At 51.7% G+C, this 17,733-nt stretch overlaps 1 protein-coding gene across 1 annotated transcript in view; it reads left to right on the forward strand.

The window, feature by feature from the left end:
- Positions 1–17,733, forward strand: part of LOC142302707 (uncharacterized) — a 65,229-nt gene that overhangs the window by 34,769 nt on the left and 12,727 nt on the right. Inside the window, exons 9-10 of the mRNA XM_075343824.1 lie at positions 3,039–3,092; positions 7,354–7,502. Of these exons, the coding sequence (XP_075199939.1) occupies positions 3,039–3,092; positions 7,354–7,502 (203 nt within the window). The remainder of the gene's footprint in view (positions 1–3,038; positions 3,093–7,353; positions 7,503–17,733) is intronic.

Genomic DNA, 17,733 nt, shown 5'->3' on the forward strand with positions numbered 1-17,733 from the left:
GGCCGCCCGCACAGACAGGCCGCCGGCCGACCGCACAGACAGGCCGCCGGCCGACCGCACAGACAGGCCGCCGGCCGACCGCACAGAGAAGCGGCCGGCTGCACGCACAGACAGGCGGCCGTCCGCCGGAACAGAGAGGCGGCCGGCCGCACGCACAGAGATGCGGCCGCCCGCCCGCACAATGAGGCGGCGGGCCGCCCTCACAGACAGGCGGCCGGCCGCCCGCACAGACAGGCCGCCGGCCGCCCGCACAGACAGGCCGCCGGCCGCCCGCACAGACAGGCCGCCGGCCGACCGCACAGACAGGCCGCCGGCCGACCGCACAGACAGGCCGCCGGCCGACCGCACAGACAGGCTCCGGCCGGGGGTGAGGGGGGGGGGGAGGGAGGGAAATCAGCGCTGGGGAGATTTTACTGTACCAGCAGCAGCACAGGCAGCGCTCCTCTCTGTTATGCCACGTCTACTGGGATGGTAGGGAAAAGCAGGGAGGCAGAGAGAGTGGGTGGGCGGAGCCCGGGAGCCGGCCGTCCCGCCCGTGGCAACGGGACAAACAACATAAAGCGTGAAAGTCCCGCTGTATCCGGGACGGTTGGGAGGTATGTGTGAGCTTCAAGGGAAATAAAAAGGGATTGTAGGTCAACGTCTCTGGGTGCAATAGTGTGCAGCACTACTTGAAATGCTCTGCCTATTGGTAGGGGAGAGAGGGTGCGATGCTCTGCCTGGGGGAATGGGGAGGGGGAGGGGGAGAGAGAGGGTGCGATGCTCTGCCTGGGGGAAGGGGGGAGAGAGAGAGGGTGCGATGCTCTGCCTGGGGGAATGGGGAGGGGCCGGGGGAGAGAGAGGGTGCGATGCTCTGCATGGGGGAATGGGGAGGGGGAGAGAGAGGGTGCGATGCTCTGCATGGGGGAATGGGGAGGGGGAGAGAGAGGGTGCGATGCTCTGCATGGGGGAATGGGGAGGGGGAGAGAGAGGGTGCGATGCTCTGCATGGGGGAATGGGGAGGGGGAGAGAGAGGGTGCGATGCTCTGCATGGGGGAATGGGGAGGGGGAGAGAGAGGGTGCGATGCTCTGCCTGGGGGAATGGGGAGGGGCCGGGGGAGAGAGAGGGTGCGATGCTCTGCCTGGGGGGATGGGGAGGGGGAGAGAGAGGGTGCGATGCTCTGCCTGGGGGAATGGGGAGGGGGGAGAGAGAGGGTGCGATGCTCTGCCTGGGGGAATGGGGAGGGGGAGAGAGAGGGTGCGATGCTCTGCCTGGGGGAAGGGGGGAGAGAGAGAGGGTGCGATGCTCTGCCTGGGGGAAGGGGGGAGAGAGAGAGGGTGTGATGCTCTGCCTGGGGGAATGGGGAGGGGCCGGGGGAGAGAGAGGGTGCGATGCTCTGCCTGTGGGAATGGGGAGGGGGAGAGAGAGGGTGAGATGCTCTGCCTGGGGGAACAGGCGGCCGGCCGCCGGAACAGAGAGGCGGCCGGCCGCACGCACAGAGAAGCGGCCGGCCGCCCGCACAGAGAAGCGGCCGGCCGCCCGCACAGAGAAGCGGCCGGCCGCCCGCACAGAGAAGCGGCCGGCAGCCCGCACAATGAGGCGGCGGGCCGCCCTCACAGACAGGCGGCCGGCCGACCGCACACGGCACAGACAGGCTCCGGCCGGGGGTGAGGGGGGGGGGGGGGGAGGGTTGGGAAATCAGCGCCGGGGAGGAGATGTTACTGTACCAGCAGCAGCGCTCCTCTCTGACTGTGTTATGCCACGTCTTACTGGGAGGTAGGAGGGAAAAGCAGGGAGGCGGAGAGAGAGTGGGTGGGCGGAGCCCGGGAGCCGGCCGTCCCGCCCGTGGCAACGGGACAAACAACGTAAAGCGTGAATGTCCCGCTGTATCCGGGACGGTTGGGAGGTATGCCCATGGGGCCCTGAGAATACTCATCACCAGGCTGGTGAGGGTCAGGGGATGTCATGGGTGGCCCTGCCCGTTTCATGACCCCGAGGTGTCCACGAAGGGATGGAGGATGGGATGATGGTGGGGAGATGAGAAAGAAGGGGTTGAGGATGTTGGGAGTTGCTGTCTCGTGACGCCACCTGTGGTGTGTGGCCAGAGATTAGCCGCCGCCGCTGCAGATGCTGTCCTCTGGGGTGAATGGTGTCACAGATCTGATGGTTTGGCTCCCCACAGGTAGAGCTAGGCCCCAGAGAGGATGATGGGGGTGGTAGTGACCGTTGGCGCCGGAGCGCCAGCGCCGGCAATGAAGGGCTGACTCAGTGGTTGCATTTCAAGGTCTTTTAGTCACAGTCCGGTTGTCTCCCTTGAAGTGCCGGTCTCTGCCGTAATGGGCCCCAGCCGATCCCGGATAATTCGGAGGTCACCGCCGGTGTTCCCACTGTGTGTCTTTTCTTGTCGGGGTCCCTCCAATCCCGTGGATAGAATGTGGAACGGGCTGTGGGTGTTTCCTGCACTCTCTGCAAACCCTCGAATTCCCTGTAGCTGTGTAGAATCCGGGGCTGAGCTACCTGCTCCAAGCCGCGGAGCCTTGCAGTGCTCCAGAAGTGTGAGGAAGAAAATTCCTGGACCAAGGTCCTGGCTGTGCTCCTTACCCCAAGCTGTGCCCAGGGGTAACTGCTCAAGTGTGGAGATGCTCTTTCCTTTTCCCCAATGGGTGCCCGCTCCCAGGTGGTTGTCCTAGTGACAGGAAAGTCCCATATCTCGTGATGGCCACCCCCTGTCTACCCTAGGCCAATCCCAGTGGGAAAGCACCTAACTGTGTGTGGTTTGTGAATGTGAGAAACACCAGCGATTAACCTCTTCCTTACCCTGGATGAGTACTGCACCTTAAGTGAGATGCAGTACCCTGTGGCGACTGAAGCCCCAGGGGCGCCATACTTACACCAAATTCTGACCTCACTATAACATTGCGCAGGAGTGATGATAAGGAATCTTACCCGTTATTTATGATCACTAGTGTTCTATTTGGCTGCAATTTTCTTGACCAGTGCACCAGTTCTTCACGTTTTCATCTGACCCTAAAGTATGTGTCCCATTTGTATTTTTCAGTGAATGAATTAGCAGTCCTAAAGTCAGATGTGAAAACCTTAAAAAAAATCTTGGGTAAGTCTATAAAGAAGGCATCATGTCTTTCGTCTTTCTTCTCTTCCAATTGCTGTTGTACAGAAATACCTTTACACAATGAGAAAATCTGCAGCTGATCATCACATTGTAGACATGAATGTAGTTATGGGGAATCTGGAGGTCAACGTTGCACCCAGTCCCCGGTCCCTCAGAGAGCCCAAATATCGCTCTGTTACATAAGAAGACACCAGGCACATGGTAATGAGGGCCTATGTGACAGATTTTGTATTGGAGCTCAAGAGTCACGGCATTGAACATTCATGGGCCCAGTTACACTACAAACTTAATAAACCAAATGATGCGTGAAGGCTATCCTAGCATTTTTATACTTTGTGGGGTGGTCATCTCCAATTTCTGCAGCACATCGCCTTCTTCTTGCAGCACATCTATTGCCCTCCTAACATACAAACATAAAATATCAAGACCTGCCACAGTGTCTACATCACAAACAAGTGCCCTCATGAGGAAAAGCCATCGGCTGAGGGAAAGCCATTGTGTCCTCATTAGACAGATTTCCCCAATGTTTACATCACACAGCAAGCCACCGTGTCCAACATAAGCCCTGAGAACCAAGATGGCAGCTCTGCGTGCCTTCAGCAGGCCCCTGGCTGCCATGGTAACACATTGGTGCCTAGCAGTCTATTTACATGCCGCTGTCACAAATCCACAGTGGCATCTAAATGGTTAAAAGCTCAGCTTCGGGCACGGCACAGATTTACTATATGTAATATAGCTCGCATCTACTGCGTTTGGAGGGAGCTCAGCTCCTGAGCTACCTGCCCAGGATGTTTATTCATTTCTTAATTCAGGAACGGGTTAAGGGGTTATTCTCACCTCCAAGATCCTATCCTAATATGTAGTAGGTATAATAATAATATTATAAAATGCCTCCAATTAGAAATGTAGTATAGTTCTCCTGATTCACTATGTCGCTTACCTCATGTGCAGGGCATTGCAGCTTAAGTATCCATGGTTATTACTGTATTAAGCAGACAGTGCCCATGATATAATATGCTGTGTCTTGTATATGCATACTGTTGAGTAATATAAATGCAAGTGTTAATATTTAAGAATTTTTTAGAGAACAGGTTCCGTGTTTACAATAGTAGAGTTAGGAATGTTTATTAGGTTGACAAATGCTGCCATCTAATGGTCGAGTTAGGTCAGTGTTGTTTTGAGTTTTAGATAAGATAGAGTTAAGGTAGTAAAAGGGAGTAGTGACAGGTGGCAGGGTGTATGGATAGGCGAGGGAGCTCCAAAGGAACGAGGGTCTAGAAGTGGATTCAAGAGTGAGAGGACGTGGCCTTTGTGCTAAGGCCAGTCAGGAAAACCCCAGATAACCCCTGACGGTCCAGAGTCTACGGCTCACCCCGGCGGGCTTTGAGTGTCATCCGGATTGAGAAGCCGCCGGGGTCTAGAAGTGGATGAAGGTGTGAGGAATAAGGGGAAAGGAGGCGCAGACCCTGAAGTATTGAGGAGGAGGTCCGAGAGATCTGGGGACAGAACGAAGAATAGTTCCCCACAGAGAGAGAAAGGAAGGGCATGTCTGTCATAACGGTGTGAAGAAAAAAGTAAACAAGACTGGCCAAGCAAACTCTGGGGTTGCGTGTCTCACTATCTGTCTGTGTCGACGACTGGCAGCAGGGATGATGGACAGTGGACTGAAGCAGCAAGTTAAGTGTCAAGCCACCTCCCCCCCACAAAGCCGTGCCCGCAGACGAAGTATTGTTGGCGGAGGAGGGCAGTGCCTGTGCCACCTGGGACCACCCCCCGTCAGACTCAAAGATGGAGACAGATAGACTGATACAAATACAGAGAGATAGAAACAGACAGACAGAGACATAGACACAGACAGTCAAGGAAAGAGACAGACAGAGAGACAGACAGCGACACACATACAGAGACTGGGAGAGAGACAGTTACTATCCCGGGCAACGACCGGGTACTACAGCTGGTTTTAAATAAAATGGCTTTATTTTTGATACTTACTGCTATTTGACTTTCACAAAACTTTATTGATAGTCATATGCAGAATGTATGCATGTTAGTGTGTTTCCACAGCAGAAATGGACTTTAAACACATATGCATTTTCTTACTTTCTCCTTGAGGAGGAGCATAGCGGCCTTCCTCAGGTGTTCTCCATGAATTCACTCAGACGTAATAGAGAATTCAAGCGCCTCTTATGTTTTGCCTGTATATGGCCATGATATTTCTGATGGTGGTCGTTTACCAGGTATCGATGCATCGGGTAATCACAGTGGAGCACCCCACGGGGCCTTTGGGAATACTCATCACCGGGCTGGTGAAGGGTCAGGGGATGTCACGGGTGGCCCTGCCCGGTTTCGTGACCCTGAGGTGTACACAAAATGGAGATGGATGAATGGGATGATGGGAATGAAGGATGTTGGGAGTAGTAGTTGTCTCGTGACTCCACCTGTAGTATGCGAACAGGGATTAGCCGCCACTGCGGTCGCTGTCCTCTGGGGCGGGTGCTGTTGCAGCTAGGATAGTTCAGCTTCTTGCAGGTGAAGCTAGGCCCCAGGGAGGATGATAGAGGTAGTAGTGGCCATTGGCGCCGAAGCGCGGGGGTGACGGCGACAGCAATGAAGGGTTCACATAGTAGTTGCGGTTCCAGGTCTTTACTCACTGTCCGTGGGCTGCCCGGAGTTGCCGGTCTCCTCCGTGATGGGCTCCAGCCGATCCCGGATAAGTTAGAGGTTGCCACTGGTGTTTGTGTGTCCTTTCCCAAGGGATGCCCCTTCAGAAGTGAGGAACCCGGGCTGAGCTTCCTGCTCCAAGTCTCAGGTGCCATGAAGAAAGAAAGAAGAAAGTGGTGTCGTGTCGCCAGAACTGTAGTCCCAACTTGACTGACTATTGTGTCCAGGTTGCTCCTACTTCTACCCCAATTGGTGCCCGCCCCCCAGGGGGTTGTCCTAGTGACCGGAAAAGTTCAATGCCTCGTAATGACTGTGGAGACACGGGGCTCAGTGGGTGCTCTCGTCCACTAAAACCCGCCGCCTTTAGAAAGACAGCGTGGCTCAGGGCTCATTCCAACTGAACGCCGGCCTCCTTAACCGTGGGCGTAACACTACTCAGACAACAAAGGGTGAGGGATCCACAATAATTAGACTTTATTGGATCCCCAAACAATTAACGGCACATAACACATAACCAGCAAAACACACAAATGTAACAGGCAACAGAGTCTCACCCTTCCGCTGGCTCACCAGGGATTTAGAATGTCCATGCCTCACAGGTTCCAAGCTGTCTGAGGTCTGCAAAGTCTGTAACAGGTGACTGAACTATCCCAACCTGAGAGTCCTCCTTAGGTAGTCCTGGTATGATGATACAATCCTGGCAGCCGGGGTCGAAATCCCTAGGCTGTGGATATGGTCTCCAACCGGAACCGGAGCCCCTAGATTGAAGCCATAAGATATCCTGATCCTCTAGTCAGCTCCAAAGAGCTTAGACTGGATCCATCAGCATCCATCAACCTTCATCAACCCTGGTGGCTTAAAGAAGTCCCTTTTATAGCCATAACCTTCCCTTAGGATACACTGCGTCCTCATCGATTGGTTGGACAAGATTGCTTCTCCCATTGGATGAATTTCAAGCTGCATGGATAATGTTCATTTAAATGATGTGCATAGAAAGACTCATTATATCTACATGGAGTCGGCAAGTCACCGACTAGACAATGGCTACTAAGGTAATTACATTATCAATACACAACTACAATACAATGGTTACTGGAAATGTCTGGAGAACAATACGTCTGGCTTTCAGTGGCCAACACAATTACATTGAGTCAACAAGAGTCTTGTAAAAACAATGAGGGACTTCTCCCCCATCTATAGACAATCTATCGTGCTGTCTGGCTGGATTTTAAGAAACTTTGACCCATGAGAGTCCATGTCGTCACAATGACCACCCCCCCCGCCTACCCAAGTCCAGTCCCCAGTGAGAAGGAACCTAAACTGTATGTAAGGTGACATGTGGAAACACTGGTGATTAACCCCCTCCTTACCCGAGATGAATACTGCACCTTAAGTGAGGTGCAGTACCCTGTGGTGACTTAAGCCTAAGGGGCACCACAACAGCTAGTGCCGCCACTGCTCAGATATGTATAGTGCTGCTATACACTGCACAGAGTATATATAGTGGATGACCCTCTCCTACCGCTCCATCTCTGTGTGCTGTATTGTGCTATCTGCTTTACCATCCTTGTTATCATTTTAGGCCTCTGTACGTCCTGTCCGGCTGGGTGGTCCCTGCTTGGTTCAAGTTGCTATTTTCTCTCTGCATCTCATCAGACTTGGAAGAATTCCCAGAAGGAATGCAGCAAAATGGATTCCTTGCTCCTCGTTCTAAAAGACAAGATGGAACTGGTAATGCATGAACTTTTATGAGGAGAACGGTAAACTAAAGAGGGTGTCTTATTCACAACACAGCATTTTCAAAACTCTCTATTAGGTGATAGCGGATGGGGTGTCCAGAACTGCTTCAAAGAACTTGTCTTACAATAACCTTAAAGGGGTGGTACACTAGTTATTTTTCCAAGGCACATCGATATTATGTTGAGAAACAAGGTTTCTCTCAAATACCATGTGTTGCCAATGGTGCTTATGAGCAGTGCTATTGCGGTCCACTCATCCCCTTTTCTTTTTCGCTCCTAATTGGGAGACCCAGACAATTGGGTGTATAGCTACTGCCTCCGGAGGCCGCACAAAGTACTACACTTAAAAGTGTAAGGCCCCTCCCCTTCTGGCTATACACCCCCCCGTGGGAGCACGGGTCCCTCAGTTTTTGCTTTGTGCGAAGGAGGTCAGACACGCACGCATAGCTCCACTATTTAGTCAGCAGCAGCTGCTGACTATGTCGGATGGAAGAAAAGAGGGCCCATACATGGCCCCAAGCATGCTCCCTTCTCACCCCACTTTCTGTCGGTGGTGCTTGTTAAGGTTGAGGTACCCATTGCGGGTACGGAGGCTGGAGCCCACATGCTGATTCCTTCCCCATCCCCATTAGGGCTCTAGGCGAAGTGGGATTTTACCGGTCTCCAGGCACTGAGACCGTGCTCCATCCGCAGCCCCTGGAGAAGCCGCTGGATATGGAGCTGAGTATCGTCAGGGACATGGCCCTGCTCCGTCAAGGTACTCTGTGTCCCCGTGCATACGCGCGCACACCGCAGCATTGCTGGGTGTGTTAGTGCGCCGGGGACAACAGCGCTGCTGCGCTTGTGCCATTTCCTCACTTCAGCTTAGCTGAGTGGGTAGACTCAGGGAAAACGGTCGCGCCGGCCGCTGGGACTGCGACGCGGCTGGGACTTGTGGTGCGCCGGGGACTTCCGCGCTGGCCGTGCATATATCACGGCCGCGCTTATTACTACAGTCCCCGGCTTTTGCGGCCTAGTTCGTTCGTTCCCGCCTCCGCACCTGCCAGTCAGGAGGAGGGCGGGACGCTGTACAGAGCATCAGCACTGAGGGCTGGAGTCTTTTTTACATACTCCAGCCCTCACACCAGGCACAGTAGGACGCAGTTTCCCGCACTTTGTTTGTGGCACGCCCACGGTCCGCCCCTCTTCACAGAACGCCGGCAGCCATTCCTGCCTGCACGCTGAGCTGCAGAGGGGAGACGGGGAGACCCAGACACGGGATTCTACGGCCTCATACCCGCTGTTCAGCGGGCGGTAAGCAGCCCTCAAGGGCTCACCCCCACTTGTGCCGTTTGTATACTGAGTATTTTGTGTTTGCAAATACTTTGTACTGTACGGTCGCTGGTGATTCTCGGCTATATACCCTCCTAGATTACAAGGAGGCAACAGCATGTCGTCCGCAAAACGCAAGGGTGCCAAGGCACAGACATTATATGCTGCCTGTACCGCATGTGGGGCTGCTCTACCGGCAGGTTCCACTGACCCCCATTGTGTGCAGTGCTCGGCCCCTGTGCAACTTGCACAGCCGGGACCTCTGCTGGATGTGACCCAGAGTGTACCACCTGTGAATGCTGTCCAGGTGACAGGAACGGAGTTTGCAGCTTTTGCTGACAGATTGTCTATGACCATGTCAAAGATTCTTGAAACATTGCAGTCTAGACCAGTAACTCAGACCATGGACACTGTGGCATCATTGCTCCCTGGTCCCCCTCAGCTGGAACACTTCCAAGCTCCGGGGGTGTCACATGCACCCCAGGGTGACGATTCTGACTCAGACAACAGTCCCAGACAACCTAAGCGGGCTCGTTATGAGGGGCCCTCAACTTCGTCTCACTGGTCAGGATCCCAGCGGGACGAATCTATGGGTGATGAAGCGGATGTAACTGATCAAGATTCTGATCCTGGGACCGCTCTCAATCTGGATACACCGGATGGTGACGCCATAGTGAATGATCTTATAGCGTCCATCAATAGGATGTTAGATATTTCCCCGCCAGCTCCTCCTGCGGAGGAGGCAGCTTCACAGCAGGAGAAATTCCATTTCAGATATCCCAAGCGTAAATTAAGCACTTTTCTGGACCACTCTGACTTTAGAGATGCAATCCAGAAACACCACGCTTATCCTGAGAAGCGGTTTTCTAAACGGCTTAAAGATACACGCTATCCTTTTCCCCCTGACGTGGTCAAGGGTTGGACCCAGTGTCCCAAGGTGGACCCTCCAATCTCCAGGCTTGCAGCTAGATCTTTAGTTGCAGTAGAAGATGGAGCGGCACTTAAAGATGCCACTGACAGGCAGATGGAGCTCTGGCTGAAATCCATCTATGAAGCTATTGGAGCGTCGTTGGCGCCAGCTTTTGCAGCCGTATGGGCACTCCAAGCCATTTCAGCTGGGCTTATACAAGTCGACTCGGTCACACGTACATCTGCCCCGCAGGTGGCACCATTGACCTCTCAAATGTCTGCATTCGCGTCTTACGCGATTAATGCTGTCCTGGACTCTACGAGCCGTACGGCGGTGGCGTCAGCCAACTCCGTGATTTTGCGCAGAGCCCTGTGGTTGAGAGAATGGAAGGCAGATTCTGCTTCCAAGAAGTGCTTAACCAGTTTGCCTTTTTCTCGTGACCGATTGTTTGGGGAGCGTTTGGATGAAATCATTAAACACTCCAAGGGTAAGGACTCATCCTTACCTCAACACAGACAAAACAAGCCCCAACAAAGGAGGGGTCAGTCTGGTTTTCGGTCCTTTCGAGGCTCAGGCAGGTCCCAATTCTCCTCGTCCAAAAGGACTCAAAAGGATCAGAGAGGCTCAGATTCTTGGCGGACTCAGTCACGCCCAAAAAAGACAGCAGGAAGAACCGTTACCAAGACGGCTTCCTCATGACTTTCAGCCTCCTCTCTCCGCATCCTCGGTCGGTGGCAGGCTCTCCCGCTTTGGCGACATTTGGCTGTCACAGGTCAAAGACCGTTGGGTGAGGGACATTCTGTCTCACGGGTACAGGATAGAGTTCAGCTCTCGTCCTCCAACTCGTTTCTTCAGAACTTCCCCACCGCCCGACCGAGCCGATGCTCTGCTGCAGGCGGTGGCCGCTCTAAAGGCGGAAGGAATGGTGACTTCCGTTCCTCTTCAGGAACAAGGTCACGGTTTTTACTCCAATCTGTTTGTGGTGCCAAAGAAGGACGGGTCCTTTCGGCCCGTCCTGGATCTAAAGTGGCTCAACAAACACGTAAAGACCAGGAGGTTCCGGATGGAATCTCTAAGCTCCGTCATAGCCTCAATGTCTCAAGGAGATTTCTTAGCATCAATAGACATCAAAGATGCTTATCTTCACGTGCCGATTGCGCCAGAGCATCAGCGTTTTCTACGCTTCGTTATAGAAAGCGAACACCTGCAGTTCGTAGCGTTACCTTTCGGGCTGGCAACAGCCCCTCGGGTCTTCACCAAGGTCATGGCAGCAGTAGTAGCTGTCCTGCACTCGCAGGGTCACTCCGTGATCCCGTATTTGGACGATCTACTTATAAAGGCACCCTCTCAAGAGGCATGCCAACACAGTCTGGACGTGGCACTGAAGACTCTCCAGAGTTTCGGGTGGATTATCAACTTTTCAAAGTCAAATCTAACCCCGACCCAATCACTAACATATCTTGGCATGGAGTTTCATACTCTCTCAGCGATAGTGAAGCTTCCACTGGACAAGCAGTGTTCTCTGCAGACAGGGGTGCAATCTCTCCTGCAGAACCAGTCCCACTCCTTGAGGCGCCTCATGCATTTCCTAGGGAAGATGGTGGCAGCAATGGAAGCAGTCCCTTTCGCGCAGTTTCATCTGCGCCCTCTACAATGGGACATTCTCCGCCAATGGGACGGGAAGTCGACGTCCCTCGACAGGGATGTCTCCCTCTCTCAGGCAGCCAAGGACTCTCTCTGATGGTGGCTTCTTCCCACCTCATTGTCAAAAGGAAAGTCGTTCCTACCCCCATCCTGGGCGGTGGTCACGACAGATGCGAGCCTATCAGGGTGGGGAGCAGTGTTTCTTCACCACAGGGCTCAGGGTACGTGGACTCAGAGAGAGTCCACCCTTCAGATCAATGTTCTGGAAATCAGAGCAGTCTATCTTGCTCTGCGAGCCTTCCAACAGTGGCTGGAGGGCAAGCAGATCCGGATTCAGTCGGACAATTCCACAGCGGTGGCGTACATCAACCACCAAGGGGGAACACGCAGTCGGCAAGCCTTTCAAGAAGTCCGGCGGATTCTGACGTGGGTGGAAAACACAGCATCCACCATATCCGCAGTTCACATCCCAGGCGTGGAAAACTGGCGGCAGACGCCTTAGTTCAGGATTGGTCGCAGTTCCGACTACATTATGTGTTCCCACCTCTGGCATTGTTGCCCAGAGTGCTCCGCAAAATCAGGTCCGACTGCCGTTGCGCCATTCTCGTCGCTCCAGACTGGCCAAGGAGGTCGTGGTACCCGGATCTGTGGCATCTCACGGTAGGACAACCGTGGGCGCTACCAGGCCGTCCAGACTTGCTGTCTCAAGGGCCGTTTTTCCATCTGAATTCTGCGGCCCTGAACCTGACTGTGTGGCCATTGAGTCCTGGATCCTAGGGACCTCAGGTTTATCTCATGATGTTGTTGCCACGATGAGACAGGCTAGGAAACCATCCTCCGCCAAGATCTACCACAGAACGTGGAAGATATTCTTATCTTGGTGCTCTGCTCAGGGAGTTTCTCCCTGGCCATTTGCATTGCCTATTTTTCTTTCCTTCCTGCAGTCTGGGTTGGAAAAAGGTTTGTCGCTTAGCTCCCTTAAAGGACAAGTCTCTGCGCTATCCGTATTCTTTCAGAAGCGCCTGGCGCGACTTCCTAAGGTACGCACGTTCCTGCAAGGGGTTTATCATATCGTTCCCCCTTACAAGCGGCCATTGGAACCCTGGGATCTGAACAAGGTTCTAATTGCTCTCCAGAAGCCACCTTTCGAGCCTATGAAGGAGATTTCCTTTTCTCGGCTTTCACAGAAAGTGGCTTTTCTGGTGGCGGTCACGTCTCTTCGGAGAGTGTCAGAGCTGGCGGCGTTATCTTGCAAATCTCCCTTCCTGGTGTTTCACCAAGACAAGGTAGTACTGCGTCCAATTCCAGAGTTTCTTCCCAAGGTGGTATCTTCCTTTCATCTCAATCAGGATATCACTTTACCATCTTTGTGTCCGCATCCAGTTCACCAATTTGAAAAGGGTTTGCATCTGTTGGACCTGGTGAGAGCACTCAGGATCTACATTTCCCGCACGGCGCCTCTGCGCCGTTCGGATGCACTCTTTATCCTGGTCGCTGGTCAGCATAAAGGGTCGCAAGCTTCCAAATCCACCCTTGCGCGGTGGATCAAGGAACCAATTCTTCACGCCTACCGTTCTGCTGGGCTTCCGACTCCTTCTGGACTGAAGGCCCATTCTACCAGAGCCGTGGGTGCGTCCTGGGCATTACGGCATCAGGCTATGGCTCAGCAGGTGTGCCAGGCGGCTACCTGGTCGAGTCTGCACACTTTTACCAAGCATTATCAGGTGCATACCTACGCTTCGGCGGATGCCAGCCTAGGTAGACAAGTCCTGCAGGCGGCGGTGGCCCACCTGTAAGAAAGGGCTGCCTGACAGCCCGATCACGAGGTATTCTTTTACCCACCCAGGGACTGCTTTTGGACGTCCCAATTGTCTGGGTCTCCCAATTAGGAGCGAAAAAGAAGAAGGGAATTTTGTTTACTTACCGTAAATTCCTTTTCTTCTAGCTCCAATTGGGAGACCCAGCACCCGCCCTGTTTTTTCTTAGGGTATTTGTTTTTCGGGTGCACATGTTGTTCATGTTGATAAGTTACGTTCTCCGATATTGTTTATCGGATTGAATTTGTTTTTGAAACAGTTATTGGCTTTCCTCCTTCTTGCTTTTGCACTAAAACTGAGGGACCCGTGCTCCCACGGGGGGGTGTATAGCCAGAAGGGGAGGGGCCTTACACTTTTAAGTGTAGTACTTTGTGCGGCCTCCGGAGGCAGTAGCTATACACCCAATTGTCTGGGTCTCCCAATTGGAGCTAGAAGAAAAGGAATTTACGGTAAGTAAACAAAATTCCCTTCTTCGTGACCCTTGGGCTCCGTGACCTCCAATGTTCAGTGATGTCACGTCAACTTCCAGTTGACCTGACATCAACGAGGCGGGTCCCAGTGTTCCTTGAGTGACTGGGCTGTGGGCGGAGTTTCAGCGCTCAGCACAGCCCAGCGTCACTCCTTCTTGCGGTACTCTGCAGTAAAGTAGAGAGTCGGGAGATGCTGGGCTGTGACGCTGGGCCGTGCTGACCGATGAAACACCACCCACAGCCCAGTCACTCAGGGAGACTGGGGCTGGCTGTGGTGATGTCAGGTCAACTGAAAGTTGACCTGACATCACCGGGCATCAGAGGTCACGGAGCTCGGGGGTCACGCGAAGGGGATGAGCAGCCCACAATAAATAGCGCCGCTCACAGGCATATTGGCAAAACAATTTATTTGAGAGAAACCTTGTTTCTCAACATAATATCGATGTGCCTTGGAAACTAGTGAACCACCCCTTTAAGGAGTGCCGTGCAGTGCTTCATCTCTCCAGTGGTGGCACTGTAGGGAAATTGAACTTCTGATTGCTGGAAGTGAAAGAAGGAAATTATGTGATAGGCTCATTGTAGGAAAAACTCTTAATTAAAAAGGGATTGTCCAAAATGGAACACAACGCTAAAAGTAAACTCTCAATATAATATGAAAAAAACACACCACTATATGTATATATGCTGTCAGGCTATATACTGCAGAAGCAGTGATATTCCTTCAATATGGCATCTAGTACTACAAAAAAATCTCATAGTGCATCATAATAGTCCAAACTTTCAAGACAATCTGTCTCATCATCTGGACCAATTATAATATACAATATTATAGCAGCATCTTAAGATATGACATCTCGGTTCGCTTGCCATCTAATCTAAGAGCAGCATAACATAGGGGCAGAGACCCTGATTCCAGCGATGTGTCACTTACTGGGCTGCTTAGTGTAGTTTTGATAAAATCACAGTTTAATCTGCAGTAGATTATGATTACAGGACTACTTGGCGTGCTGCAGGTAGTCCATCATGTTCATGAGCTCTGTATAACTGCTAGAAAAACAGTGATTTTATCAAAATGACAGCAAACTGTTCAGTAAGTGACACATTGCTGGAATCAGGGTCTCTGTCTCTACATTATGCTGCTCTCAGATGGGGGGGGGGGGCAAAAACCTTTACTATCTTCCTTTAAAGGAGTTTTCTCATTTTGTTAAATGGGGAAGATTTAAAGTGCTTGTAAGTACAAGTAACTTTGAATTTACCTCTCATTAAACGTTCTCTTTATTATCAAGACCCGCTTTTTTTTTTTAATTCTACGATGTACTACTCATTGCCAAGGTTGCCAGTCACCTTTGCTTCTGATTGCAGCTTGGAAGAGCGCACAGTTTGGACGTGTGAATTGAAGGTGCTGCCAGTCTGCACTGACAATCTTACAGAGTGTACCTTACATCCATGAACAAACAGGAAGCTGAGAGGCAGAGGAGCGGGCGCTACAGAAGAAACAACTTGAAAACATTTGGCATATACTCAGGGGCAACAATTAACATACCTCCCAACCGTCCCGGATACAGCGGGACAGTCCCTCTTCTGAGCCTTTGATCCCAAGTCCCGCCCGTGAGGCTGTTTGTCCCGTGCTCCGCCCACCCACTGTAGCCCCGCCTCGCTGTTTCTCCCTTCTATTCATTACAGAGCCGAGCGCGCACCTTGAAACTCCTGTGACTGCTGCTGAGGTATGAATCACCCCCTGCAGCAGAGCCGACCCCCCCTCCCCCAGAGCGGACATCCCCAGCTCCGAAGCCTGCATTTCTCTGCAGCTGTTCTCTGACTCCCCGTGTGTGGCTTCTCACTGCTGCAGACACACGGGGGGAATCAGGAAGCTGAGGAGAAGACCCTGCAATCAGCACTTCTCTCTCCTGCAGATAGCACTGACAATAACCTATGCAGAGTGACATCTGCAGGCTTCTATTAGCTTACGATCAGTGGTCTCCTGCCTGTGGAGCTGCTGGGTCCTAGCTGCCCAACAGCTTCAGCTCTGCTTTATCCTGGCTCCCCTACCAGTTAAAGGGAACCTGTCAGCAGAAATTTCACAATAAAAATAAAAGATTCCCCTCTGCAGCTCCTGGGCTGCTTCTAGAAAGGTTCCTGTTGCTATTGTGCCCCCTTTGAGACCTACAAAAATACTTTATGAAGTCTTACCTTTTTGTATGCAAATGTGTTTTTATGGTCACGGGGGCGGGCTGTCTGGCGTCCGTTATTCCCCCTCCTGCCGCTTTACGCAGTCCCCCATTGCTCATTTACATACACAAGGACGCGTTCCTCATGTAACTGTCCTCCCAAAGTTTTGCGCATGTGAACGCTTTTGAGGTGATTGCGCAGGCGCGAGATTATGGGCGGCGCTGTGATTGTCATCAGCAGCGTTAACCAAGTACCCGCCCATAATCTCGTGCCCGCACTTTTCCCTCTGACTCCACCGTTATGCGCACGTGCTGGCCATATGAACCATGTTACCTATTACTGCTTGCACGAGATTATGGGCGGGTACTTGGATGACTTTGCTGATGACAATCACAGCGCCGCCCATAATCTCGCGCCCATGGTAATAGGTAACATGGTTCATATGGCCAGTGCTTGCGCATAACGGTGGAGGCAGAGTGAGAAGCGGGGGCACGAGATTATGGGCGGGTACTTGGATGACTTTGCTGATGACAATCACAGCGCCGCCCATAATCTCGCGCCTGCGCAATCACCTCAAAAGCGTTCACACTTTGCACAGTGCTCAGTCCGGCGAGAGTGGCACTGGGCATGCACAAAACTTCAGGAGGACAGTTACATGAGGAAGGCGTCCTTGTGTATGGAAATGAGCAATGGGGGACGGCGTACAGCGGCAGGAGGGGGAATAACGGACGCCAGGCAGCCCGCCCCCGTGACCATAAAAACAGATTTGCATACAAAAAGGTAAGACTTCATAAAGTATTTTTTTAGGTCTCAAAGGGGGCACAATAGCAACAGGAACCTTTCCAGAATGCAGCCCAGGAGCTGCAGAAGGGGAATCTTTTATTTTTTTTGCTAAATTTCTGGTGACAGGTTCCCTTTAAAGCAGGGGTGGGCAATTAATTTTCCCATGGGGCCGCATGAGAAATTGGGATTGGTTTAGAGGGCCGGACTAATATAATTACCTCAATTCTACCCAATATACTACATCACTACACCCCCTCCATATACTACACCTGTATTATACTACATCACTACACCCCCTCCATATACTACACCTGTAATAAACTACATCACTACACCCCTATATACTATACCTGTATTATACTACACTCCCTCCATATACCTGTAATATACTACACCCCCATATACACCTGTATTATACTACACCACTATATAATACACCTCCGATATACTACATCATTACACCCCATATACTACACCTGTAATATAGTACACCTCCATATAGCACACCTGTAATATACTACATCACTACACCACTATATAGCACACCTGTAATATACTACATCACTACACCCCTATATACACCTGTAATATACTACATCACTACACCCCTATATACACCTGTAATATACTACATCACTACACCCCTATATACACCTGTAATATGCTACATCACTACACCCCTATATACACCTGTAATATACTACATCACTACACCCCTATATACACCTGTAATATACTACATCACTACACCCCATATACTACACCTGCAATATACTACACCTCCATATAGCACACCTGCAATATACTACACCTCAATATAGCACACCTGTAATATACTACACCTCCATATAGCACACCTGTAATATACTACATCACTACACCCCTATATAGCACACCTGTAATATACTACACCTCCATATAGCACACCTGTAATATACTACACCTCCATAGAGCACACCTGTAATATACTACACCTCCATAGAGCACACCTGTAATATACACCTCCATATAGCACACCAGTAATATACGCCTCCATATAGCACACCTGTAATATACTACACCTCCATATAGCACACTTGTAATATACTACATCACTACACCCCTATATACACCTGTAAT

This window comes from Anomaloglossus baeobatrachus, chromosome 4, assembly GCF_048569485.1.
Source record: "Anomaloglossus baeobatrachus isolate aAnoBae1 chromosome 4, aAnoBae1.hap1, whole genome shotgun sequence".
Classification (NCBI taxonomy): Eukaryota; Metazoa; Chordata; class Amphibia; order Anura; family Aromobatidae; genus Anomaloglossus; species Anomaloglossus baeobatrachus.